This window comes from Martes martes, assembly GCF_963455335.1.
Source record: "Martes martes genome assembly, chromosome: 10".
Taxonomy (NCBI): Eukaryota; Metazoa; Chordata; class Mammalia; order Carnivora; family Mustelidae; genus Martes; species Martes martes.
The window spans coordinates 59,755,053-59,767,118 of NC_137898.1; the positions used below are offsets into that span (position 1 = coordinate 59,755,053).

Consider the following 12,066-nt stretch of genomic DNA (forward strand, 5'->3'; position numbering starts at 1 on the left):
GACAGATGGGTGAGAACCACACTACCATGAGGGTGCCCAGAGTTATTAAAAATTCACACTTAATTTTACCAGCTTTTTAAAAAGTTTTTAAAATTTTATTTATTTATTTGAGAGAGAGAATGAGAGAGAGAGAGCATGAGAAGGGGGAGGGTCAGAGGGAGAAGCAGACTCCCTGCCAAGCAGGGAGCCTGATGTGGGACTTCCAGGACTCCAGGATCATGACCTGAGCCAAAGGCAGTCGCTTAACCAACTGAGCCACCCAGGTGCCCAATATCACCCCTTTTTATAACAGCTTTATTGAGAGTTTTATTCATATACAATTTACTCTTTTAACGTGTACAATTAAATGGGTTTTAATATATTCACAGTTAATGCAACTATCACCACAGTCAATTTTTGAACAATTTCATCACCCCAAAAAGAAACTACCCATTTACAGTCACTCCTCTCTCCCCCTTTTCCCAGCTTCTGACAACCACTAATCTCTTTCTGCCTCTGTGGTTTTACCTCTTTGGGACATTTAAACTGAACTGTACAATATAGGGTCTTTTATGCCGCTTCTTCCATTTAGCATGTTTTCAGGGTTGCTCCATGTTGTAGCATGTGTCAGTGCTTCATTCCTTTTTATTGCCGAATAATATTCTAACGTATGGACAGCACCCCTTATAGATCCATTCAAGAAGTATATCAGCGGGACGCCTGGGTGGCTCAGTTGGTTAAGCAGCTGCCTTCGGCTCAGGTCATGATCCCAGCGTCCTGGGATCGAGTCCCACATCGGGCTCCTTGCTCGGCGGGGAGCCTGCTTCTGCCTCTGGCTCTGCCTACCACTCTGTCTGCCTGTGCTCGCTCGCTCTCTCTCTCTCTAACAAATAAATAAATTTAAAAAAAAAATTAAAAAAAAAAGAAGTATATCAGCAAGATAATGAAATGAATGTTAAGGTAGTATCACCTTAAATCTATGCTAACTTTAAAAATAATTAAGTACTGGGGTGCCTGGGTGGCTCAGTTGGTTAAGTGCTCAGCTCTTGATCTCAGCTTGGGTCTTGATCTCGGGGTTATGAGTTTAAGCCCTGCACCTGCATGCCCTGCATGGAGCCTACTTTTTTTTTTTTTTTTAAGATTTTCTTTATTTGAGAGAATATACGCAAATGCGTGTGGGGGGAGGGGCAGCCAGAAAGGGAGAGTAGGGCTTGATCCTAGGACCTTGGGATCATGACCTGAGTCAAAGGCAGACTCTTAACCCATGAGCCACCCAGGCGCCCCTGAGCATGGTGCCTACTTTGAAAAATAAACAACTACTTAACAATCTAGTTTTTAAAATATTATCAGAAATAAATTATTTGGTAAAAAAAAAAAGAAATGAATTATTTGGGATACAGATCTTAAAGATCCAACTTGCCACTCAGGGCCATAGGACAAAGTTTGGATTCTTTAGTGCCTAAATACCTTTAGGATTCTCTTCCTGGTTTTCTTCTTCTCACCCCATTTGTTGTAACCACACATGGGACTAGTTTTAATTCTCTAGTATGGTGCTATGCATCCACATTTTACTGAATATTATTTCCTCTGTCTTGAAAACCCTCTGTACTACTGCTGAATTCTCCCAGGTTACTCCTGTTTTTCTTCAAGACTCCACCTAGAAGTTACCTTTTTTGGAGGCTGTCTTTGACCCCACCTGCCAAGTTAGGTAGAGATTTCTCTTGTGGGTTCCTGCAGCCCCCTGCATGTCCCTGTACCACACATCTGATTCACCTCTGACACCAATCAGGTTTATGTGGGTAAATCTGAGTTGAATCAGAAAATCATCCTGGACTTGATAACTTCTTGGTCGAGTTATGACATCCATTGTCTACAGGGGTGGGTATTGGGGCTGTGACTATGTCAGCAAGCAGATCCCTTGACTGATGACAAGAGAAATCCTGTAGAGGCTGGGCTCTGAAACCAGCTCTGCGTATTAACCCTCCACCCACGGGCCCTGTAGCTGCTGAAGCTGATATTTGAGCCCGTGCCATGTCTGCCGGTCACCTGGCTTTCACTACCGTCTCTCATCTCCTTTCCTTTTGCAGATCAGCGGTTTGAGTGCTACATTTGCAGAGATTTTCTTGGAAATAATCCAAAGCAATCTTCCCGAAGGAGTCAGATTATCAGTGAAGGAGGTAGGTGCTAGTTTGAGAAGAGGCCCCCTGGTGGCCCACCTGTGCTCAGAATATGGATAAAAGCATCTGGTGTTAGAAACAGGACAGAAATGTGGATAATAAACAAGAAAGCTGTGCAGACCGGTTTTACCGTAATCGTTTTACTGGCCCTTCCAGTGCATCAAAGCTGATGCTGAAAGGACCACAGGAGCTGAACTCCATCACATCCGATGTTAGGGGTGAGCCCATAATTGTGCATAAAAAGAACATGATTCAAGATTACATACAGTATAATTAGTCAGAACACAAATATGGAAATATACTCTAAAGAGGAGTTTTCTGGATCTTCAAGGCTTGGCTGAGAAACGAATGCCAATCAGAAGGAAAGCAGGCATAGAAAACTTGGAAAACATTAGGAACCTCAGCTTAAACACTGAGTATTTGGGTCCATTTGCCAAGCTAAGCATTGTTATGACACAGATCCATCAGATCATTTTAGATTGATGCCGTCAGCTGCATCCAGCTGTCCTTGTTCTAAGCCCATGCTTATCAATCTTCTTCTTGTTACTTGGGTTTCACATAGATCTGTGTACAGGAAAAAGTGTGATGGTCATGCTGACTTAAATATTCCAGTCCCTAGGTCTGTTATTTCTGATCGTAGATGGAGAATTTGGGCATTGTGTCTCTTTAAGTGCTTCTAATGAGATACTCATAGCATTTGACATTCGTTCTTTATATGTCTGTCTGTCTTCACTGACTCTAAGTTCACTTAGGGTAGGGAGGAAGTCCGATTCAGAATCCTTAGTATCTAATACAAGTCTGGTGTAGAGTAGATACTCAATAAAAGTTAGTCAAATCTGAATCATTTTTTTTAATCTTGTTTTTTTAAGATTTTATTTATTTATTAGTCAGAGAGAGAGAAGCACAGGCAGACAGAGTGGCAGGCCGAGGCAGAGGGCAAAGCAGGCTTCCTGCCGAGCAAGGGGCCCGATGTGGGACTGGATCATGACCTGAGCCGAAGGCAGCCGCTTAACCAACTGAGCCACCCAGGCGTCCCTCAAATCTGAATCATTCTCCACAGAGCTGGCTGATGGATTTTTTTTTTTTTTAATGCTGTGTATATTTGAATAACTGAAAGCTCTGCAGTAATTCCCCCTTATTTTCTTTTTCTTCTCCCCAGCACACTGAAGAAGACTTCAAGGGAAGGTTCAAAGCTCGGCCAGAACTGGAAGAACTCTTGGCCAAGTTGAACTAGCTCACTGCAGACTCTTTCGTGTCAGGACTTGTGATATTGAGTGGTCAAAGTTAAGCAGAAGACCCTGACTTTTAGCTATCATAACTACCCGTCCCCATTAGCCAGGAATGCCTCCTCTCTTGTATGGAGGAGTGCTTGCCAACTGTCACCACTTTCCTTTGGGCCAACCTAAGACATTCTCCATCTAATAAAAATCTGCAGCTGAAGGGCATGTGTGTGTATGTGAGAAGTCAGTCCATCCTGTGGAATATCTTTTATTTTTATTTTAAGATTTTATTTTTAAGTAATCTCTACACCCGTTGTGGGGCTTGAACTCACAACCCTGAGATCAAGAGTTATATTCCACCAACTGAGCCAGCCAGGCGCCCCTGTGGAGTATCTTTAAGGGATTATATTTTCTCTTCAGCACAGAAGCATGTTTTCCTTCAGTATTTCCCCACTTAGAGTGATCTCATCCTTTCAAGCAATCTGGCATTGAATCTTTTAGTGAAACAGAGGATCATAACATAAGTAAACCCCCTATGGATAGAAGGCATAGGGATGGAGATTTTGGCTCTGTATATGAAAAAACCTCTCCAGATATAATCAGGGTCTGGCGGTAGTGAAAAAATACCACTTTGTGGGTAGTGAGTGACTCGTCATTCAGGCAGATGTTACATAACTGCTAATTAGGGTTACCTGGAATGAGTTTACACAAAGAATTAAGGTTGATCTTGGTCAGAAGTCAGAAAACTGCTGGTAAGCGAAGTCCCACTGACTGCCTCTGTTTTTTTTTTTGCCTCTGTTTTTTTTAATAGTAATTTACTGGAGTGAAATTCACAAACCACAAAAGTAACCATTTTAAAGCAGACAATTCGGTGGTATTTAATACATTCACAATGTTATACAACTACCACCTATATTTAGTTCTAAAACTCTGTTGCCTGTGTATTGGAACAGGGCCATGGTCGTTCACTTACATATGGTGTGCGGCTGCTTTCACACTGGCAGAATAGTTGTGACACAGACTGTAAAAGCAAAACATTCATCATGCGTCCTTTCTAAAAATAGTTTGTCAAACCCTGATCTAAGTCACTGGTTCTCAAACTAAGTGTGCATCCAAATCACCATATGGGGGGCTTTTTAAACACAAATTTTTGGACTCCACCCCTATTTTTTCTGATTCAGTAGGTCCTGAGTGAGGGCATAGAATTTGCACTTCTTACACATTCCCAGGTGATGCTGATGCTCATGCAACTGGTCCAAGGTTACCTCTTTGAGAACCACTAGTCTAAGTGACCTCTGATGTTTTTCCTATTTTGGGCATTAGTGAGTTCATACTTTTGTACATAATAGCGGTCATTTATTGAGCTAGACTCTGTGCAAGGTACTACATGAGTTCTAATCCTTACACCAGTCTTTTAGGGTGTATATATGCGTGTGCACGTGGATGGGTATTGGTGTGTGTGAAAAGGCTATGTGTGAGTGCGTGTGAGTATCTCAGTATGTATCTCACACATACGGAGCCTTCATTATGCTATGTACTTTATAAAAATTATCCTTGACGTTGATGGTATTGTCCCAGTTTTACAGATGGAAAAACTGAGGTTTGGAGATAAAAAGTGACTTCCTTCTCCTGAAGGGTCACATAACTAGTAAGTGACAGATCTTTCTCTCCTGTACTCCACTGCTGCTGTGGGGTGCCCCTACGCAGAGGTCTGTGGGAGACCAAAGCATTCCTAGTGTTACATGTACTTTTCTAAAACTCAGCAGTTGCAGTCCTGAAGTTACTTTGGTTTCTTTGCTTTGGTCTCTAAAGGCAACAATAGGAAACTCAGATTTCCTTCTAAGGTATAACACTAAGGGAGAGCTGTCAAGATAGCAGTTACCTTCAGTTAAAATGCTTCTCTGGGGCGCCTGGGTGGCTCTGCCTCCCAGCCTCTGCCTTCGGCTCAGGTCAAGATCCCAGGGTCCTGGGATCAAGCCCCACATCAGGCTCTCTGCTCAGCAGGGAGCCTGCTTCCTCCTCTCTCTCTCTCTGACTGCTTCTCTGCCTACTTGTGATCTCTGTCAAATAAATAAATAAAATCTTAAAAAAAAATAAAAATAAAATGCTTCTCTGAATTGACACTGAAGGTTCAGCAGGCCACTACTTTCAAGTGAAGCCCAATGGGAGCTTGGGCAGAATTTTTCAGGTGAGGACTGGTATTTTGGTTGTAGAATTACTCATTGCTGAGTCTCCTTTAGGGAAGATAAAAGAGAAGTTGCTAATGGATGAGTGTAATTTGGGGAGATGTATAGAGACAGGAAGATCAAGATGAATAAACAGATGTATACAAATACTTACACATGGCCCCCATGTCCTAAGGACTCTATTTAGAACCTGGAAAATTGCATTCTTTTCGTTTCTGACTTTTCCTTGTTAGTGATTTGTGCAAGCAGGACACAGGGTTTAATAAACTGACAAGACACTAGAGCTGAAGAACATTAGGACCCAGCTAGCCTAACCCTCTGCTTTAGCAGGTATAGGTTAGGGACCCAGGAAAGGGAGTGCTTTTACCCAAGGTCACAGCACACCTCACAGGCTTACCTTGGGAACAGGATTCAGATCTCTTGATTCCCAGTCCATCCTTTTCCATTACATCACTGAGGGATGAGTCAGGTTTTTCTCTTAAATAGGAGGCAGCTGGGTTCCCTCATCTTGGAGCTCTCCTGGCACTGACCTAGTTGATAATTTATCCTCTCACCAGAGTCAAAGAGCTTTTGTTACTTCTTAGTCTGCCCTGAGATAAATGGAAATTGCTTCTAATGCCTTATCCTGTCAAGAAGGATGGGAGGTATTCTGATTACTAGAACCTCAGAGTTACAAAACAATTATGAGCTTCATCGGATTCTCTCCAGTGAGGTCCAGAAGGAAATGGACTTTCCTAGAATCACATGGCAGTGAAGTCAAATGGAGTGTAAGTTTCTTGCACAAGGTTGAAAATAACTTTCCCACCCTCCCTGAGACAACTTATTATAAAGGAAAGAGTCAGACAAACCTAGGCTATTCCTCTTTTCTATACTTACTAGTCTTAGGGACTCAGGTGAATTATTTTAACCACATAAACCTCAATTTTCTGATCTGTAAAATGGGAATACTCCCTTTTTAGGAATTTGAGATGGAGATAATATATATAAATGGGCTAGCAAGTACTCAGTAAATGTTGGATTATTTTCCCTTCCAAACTTCTTCAGCACACTTCTTAAAAAGTTTTTTTTTAATTGAGATATAATTTATATTTATAATGAAACAACAGATCTTAAGTGTGTATTTGATCAGTTTTAAAAATGCTTGGGGTCCTGATGGCTCAGTCAGTTAAGTGTCCAACTCTTTTTTTTTATTTTTTAAGATTTTATTTATTTATTTGACAGATCACAAGCAGGCAAAGGCAGGAAGAGAGAGAGGGGGAGCAGGCTCCCCACTGAGCAGAGAGCCCAATGCAGGGCTCGATCCCAGGACCCTGGGATCATGACCTGAGCCAAAGGCAGAGGCTTAACCCACTGAGCCACCCAGGTGCCCCTTAAGTGTCCAACTCTTTTTTTTTAAAAGATTTTATTTATTTATTTGACAGAGAGCACAAGTGGCGGGGGGGGGAGAGGGAGAAGCAGGCTCCCCGGAAGCAGGGGGACCTGGGGACCGGGGGACCCTGGGACTATTACCTGAGCCTAAGGCAGACGCTTAACTTACTGATCCACCTGGGTGTCCCAGGTGTCCGACTCTTAATTTCAGCTCAGGTCATAATCTCAGGGTTCTGGGATTGAGCCCTCCGTCAAACTCTGTACTAAGCCCAGAGCCTGCTTGTCCCTCTCCCTCTGCTTCCCACCCCAACCACTTAAAATAAATAAATAAATAAATAAATAAATAAATAAATAAATAAATAAAAATTTTTTTATTTTTTTTTATTTTATTTTTTTTTAAAGATTTTATTTATTTACTGGACAGAGATCACAAGTAGGCAGAGAGGCAGGCAGAGACAGAGGAGGAAGCAGGCTCCCTGCCGAGCAGAGAGCCCGATGCGGGGCTCGATCCCAGGACCCTGGGATCATGACCTGAGCTGAAGGCAGAGGCTTCAACCCACTGAGCCACCCAGGCGCCCCAATAAAAATTTTTTTTAAATGCAGTCACCCGGGGCACCTGGGTGGCTCAGTGCATTAAGGCCTCTGCCTTCAGCTCGGGTCATGGTCTCAGGGTCCTGGGATCAAGCAGCTCCGCATCCAGCTCTCTGCTCGGCGGGGAGCCTGCTTCCTCCTCTCTCTCTGCCTGCCTCTCCACCTACTTGTAATCTCTGTCTGTCAAATAAATAAGTAAAATCTTTAAAAAGAAATGCAGTCACCCATGAAACCTATACTTCTATCAAGATTACACTTCCATAACCCCAGAAAGTTCCTTTACATTCTTTCAGTCATTCTTCTCCAGAAGCAACCATTCATCTCATTTTTGGCGAAGTTTTGCCTTTCTAGAACTGCATATAAGTATCATACAGTATATGCCCTTTTGTGACTGACTTCATTTACCCTGTTTTATCCATGTTGTTGTGTCTATCAGTAGTTCATTCCTTCAGCATACTTTTAGTTTTGAATGTTCCTTTGAATGTGCCTAGAATCTCTGTGATAACATGAGGGGTAGGCAGGAGGGACAAGAGGGAAGATCAGTGGACCGGGATTTAGAACAGCTGGGTGCTAGGTTTGGCTCCATCAGTATACAACCTTTGGGATAATCTGTTTTGGTCTTCATTTTTCTCATCTGTAAAAAGATGAGATCATTGGCCTAAGAGGGAAAGAGACTTGTCCAAGGTTAGCCGGGGCCAGCCAGAGATTGCTCTAGTTCACTCAATTCCTGGTTTAGTGCACGTTACTGAGATATTGAAAACCGACTTTTTATGTAGATCATTAAGTTCCAGGAAGATTGAATGGGGTTGAATTGGCAGTCTTCCTAGTCGGCCTTCCTAGTTAAGGCCAACAGTTTCCTCAGCTTCATGTTTTAGTTCCCTTCCTCTGGTTAAGGATGCCTTCTTCTGCCACCACCACAGAAGGCTGGAATTTGCCAGCTGTGGACTCTAAAAGGGTAGGTTTACTTAAGGAAGGAAAGCACTCTGAGCATGCATTGGTTGGGTCTAGAAATAGACCTGCCGGAAAGGCACTGCAAACAGGTGGCCAAAGTGTCTTGCACTAGTTTAATGCGTACTTTGACCTCTTTGTGTCATTTATGTCTTCAAATGTGTGATCTCCCTAGAGAGTCTGAAATGATTCATTTAGTTCTTATAAATCCCCCTGGAATAACTTTCATTCCTAGTCATTTCAGGTTTAGGTCACCATTTAGACAGAATGCCCAGGCTCTGAAAGATGCCCAAGCTCCAAAGAATGAAAACTCTTCAGAAGATAGCTGCTAAAGGAAGAAAGAATCTCTCCCACTTCTGCCTGCTTTAAGTCCCTGTGGCAGCAGAGAGCCCTATCATTCTATACAGTGGGAAGCATAAGGTTTCAACCCGAACTGGCTCCAGTTCTCTTTGGATTTCTAGTCAGCAGCTCAAGGACTTAGTCTGGAAACTTTACCTGAGGGAGGGAGAGTGGGAGGCATCTCTTATTACTCACCTAGTAAAACACATTACCATGCAACTTTGTACTGAGCACAGGCCAAGTCCCCAGCCAAGGACCTTGCAGGGAAGGGTCAACTCATGAGCCACAGGGACACCCAGCCAAGTCTCTCCACTCATCCCTGGCACCAAGCCTCTGTACAGAGGTAGGCATAGATTGTCCCGGACAAGCATGGACCACCTTAAATTACAGCTCCATGGCTGTAGGCTCCAGAGTTGAGAGACTAAAATAATATGCCAATCTAGAACACTGTGGGCAAGGTGCACTGGCAACCTCCTTTTTGTAAAACACTAAAAAAGCCAACCAAACAAACAAATCCGTAATATTTACATAGTAAATAGTTACTTACTATTTGTTAAGCATCATACCAGGCAGTGGAAGATTAGGAGAGCACAGAACAGAACAGCATAGACATAAGAATAAGACACACTTGAAAGTCTAGCCCCCAATCTAACCTTTATTTCCTCCTCTGTGAAGGGTAGTTAATGGAGTTACTGAGAAAATGTAACTCAGGAGAGTGCCTAGCACACAATAATAATCACATTAACATCTAGTGAATGCTTACTATGTACCAGACACTGTTTCTAAGCTCTTTACCAAGATTAATTCTTTCAACAAGTCTATGAGGAAGGTCTACATTTATTAGTTTTAAGGCCTATGAGGAAGGTTTTACATGCATTTTTCAGAAGAAAAAAAATAGATCCTGAGATGTTAAGTAATTTGCCCAAACCACACAGCTAGTAAGTGGCAGAGTGGGATTTGAAAGCAGTATGTCATAGAGATTGAGAGCAAACTTTGGAACCAAACAGCCTGAATTAAATGCTTCATAAATATTATATGACATTATTTATTATATATATACATTATAAATATTATAATAGTTTTAATAGCTCAAAAATGCTTATAATTTTTATTTGCTATTTATATTACTCTCTCTCATTTAATTCTCTGTGCCAAGAAAATAATAATTCTCTATTATGCCTATTTAATAGGAATTATCCCATTTACTTGAGGAAACAGGTTTGAGTGGCAACAGAGCCCTCTTTGCCCAAATACATTCTGTGACTCACCCAGTATTAGCTCTGTGTTAGAGATGGAGTCTTATAAAACTTGCACTTAGCTGGTTTGGAAGCTAGTCTGCTGGTGAGTCCTTCTGTCCTTCCTCTACTAGAATCCCACCCGCCCTCCCCACAGACAGTTATTTCTATTTTAATTACACAAATTAATATGTAGATACATTTCTGTTGTAAAAGATTTGAATATCTATGCAAATATAGTCCTTACTGATGGGAGTTTTACATGGTGAACATTTATTCTCTATGTAAACAATGTTGCAGTGAACATATTAGTATACACATCTTATAAAAATATATTCAAGAGGGTTCCTAAAAGAATTGCTGTTGAAATATATATTTTTAATTTTTTAAGTTTTTAAGTAATCTCTAAAGCCAATGTGGGGCTCAAATTCATGACCCCAAGATCAAGAGTAGCATACTCTTCTGAAAAAGCCAGTCAGTAAATATATAAATGTTTAAAATATTTATAGATCTTGGGGCACCTGGGTGGCTCAGTCAGTTAAGTGACCAACTCTTGATTTCAGCTCAGGTCATGACCTCAGGGTCATGAGGTCAAACCCCACATGGGGCTCCATGGTGAGAGGAATCTGCTTTGCTTCTCCCTCTACCCCTGCCCCCACGCATGTGCGCATATTCTCTCTCTCAAATAAATCTTTAAAAAAAGATAAAATATTTATAGATCCCACCAAACTGTCCTCCAGTAGCTTTATTAACTTATTATCCCTTCAGTGTGATTGTGCCTGTTCTTCATCCCCACCAATACTGGCTGTTATAAATACTTTTGATTTTTGTTAATAGAAATAGCTAATACTACTTTATTTAACTTTGTTCAGTTTTTAATTGGGCTGTTTGCTTCTTACTGATTTCTAGGTATTGTCTTTTTTTCTTTCTTTTTTTTTTTTTTTTAAGAGAGAGAGAGAGAGCAAGCTGAGGGGCAGGGGGCGCGATGGGAAGAGGCAGAGAGGGAGAGAATCTTCATGGAGCCCAACACAGGACTTGATCTCAGGACCTTGAGATCATGACCTGAGCTAAAATCAAGAGTTGGATCCTTAACTGACTGAGCCCCCCAGGCACCATTTATTTCTAGGTACTTTTTACTTGTTGTAGATGGTATTCCTTTCTGTTACATATGTTACAAAGGGGTAATGTTTCCTTCATCACTTAAGGTTCAACTCAACTAACTCCCTTCTTTGAAATTCTTGCTGACAGCTCCAGTCCACACTGCTCTCTCTGATGACCCACAGCACTGAGCAGACAGGGCCCCACAGAGTCCTTACTGATTACTAATTGGATTTTACTGTTCTTTAAATTGGTATTCCTCTCATCTTCTCCCCTCTTTTCTCTTTCTCTCCTCCCCAGTCACCAACGCAAAGACTCAAAGTAGTTTTAGGGCTTACTATACTTCAGATTTGCACTTCTAATACATAGATGCTCAAGAAATGTTACTGATGGGGGCCCCTGGGTGGCTCAGATCATTAAGTGTCTGCCTTCGGCTCAGGTCATGATCTCAGGGTCCTGGGATCAAGCCCCACATCAGGCTCCCTGCTCAGCGGGGAGTGTTTCTCCCTCTCCCTCTGCTGCTCCCCCTGCTTATGTTCTCGCTGTCAAATAAATAAAATTTTTTTAAAAAGTTACCGATGATGATGAGAGCATACACCCCTTTACATTCCAGCTTCGATGGCAGGAGTTACTCTTCCACCTCCTTTCCCACTCCCAAATGCCTCCCAGGGCTAGAGAGAAAACAGAATGGGGGATGTAGTTCCATGGAAGAAAAATGAGAAGCAATGGCAACTGTTATTAACTGGAGAATACAACCATCTCAAAGAGGAATCGTTACTCAATTCCAGCAAATTGTCATATATATATGAATATTTATATATATGGGAATATAAACTCCATGATGATAGCTTCTCCATTTTTTTAGAGCTGAAAATCTGTATTTTTTTTTTAAAGAGTTTATTTATTTATTTGACAGACAGAGATC

At 41.7% G+C, this 12,066-nt stretch overlaps 1 protein-coding gene across 3 annotated transcripts in view; it reads left to right on the forward strand.

The window, feature by feature from the left end:
- Nucleotides 1–3,601, forward strand: part of MRPL48 (mitochondrial ribosomal protein L48) — a 56,614-nt gene extending 53,013 nt beyond the window's left edge. For all 3 annotated transcript variants that reach the window (XR_013967603.1, XM_080817685.1, XM_080817684.1), the window contains 2 exons: nt 2,067–2,156; nt 3,316–3,601. Coding sequence is in view for 2 of the 3 variants with exons in the window: in XM_080817685.1 (XP_080673811.1) it covers nt 2,067–2,156; nt 3,316–3,390 (165 nt within the window). In the remaining variant the exon portion in view is untranslated. The remainder of the gene's footprint in view (nt 1–2,066; nt 2,157–3,315) is intronic.
- The last annotated feature ends 8,465 nt before the right edge of the window (nt 3,602–12,066 follow it).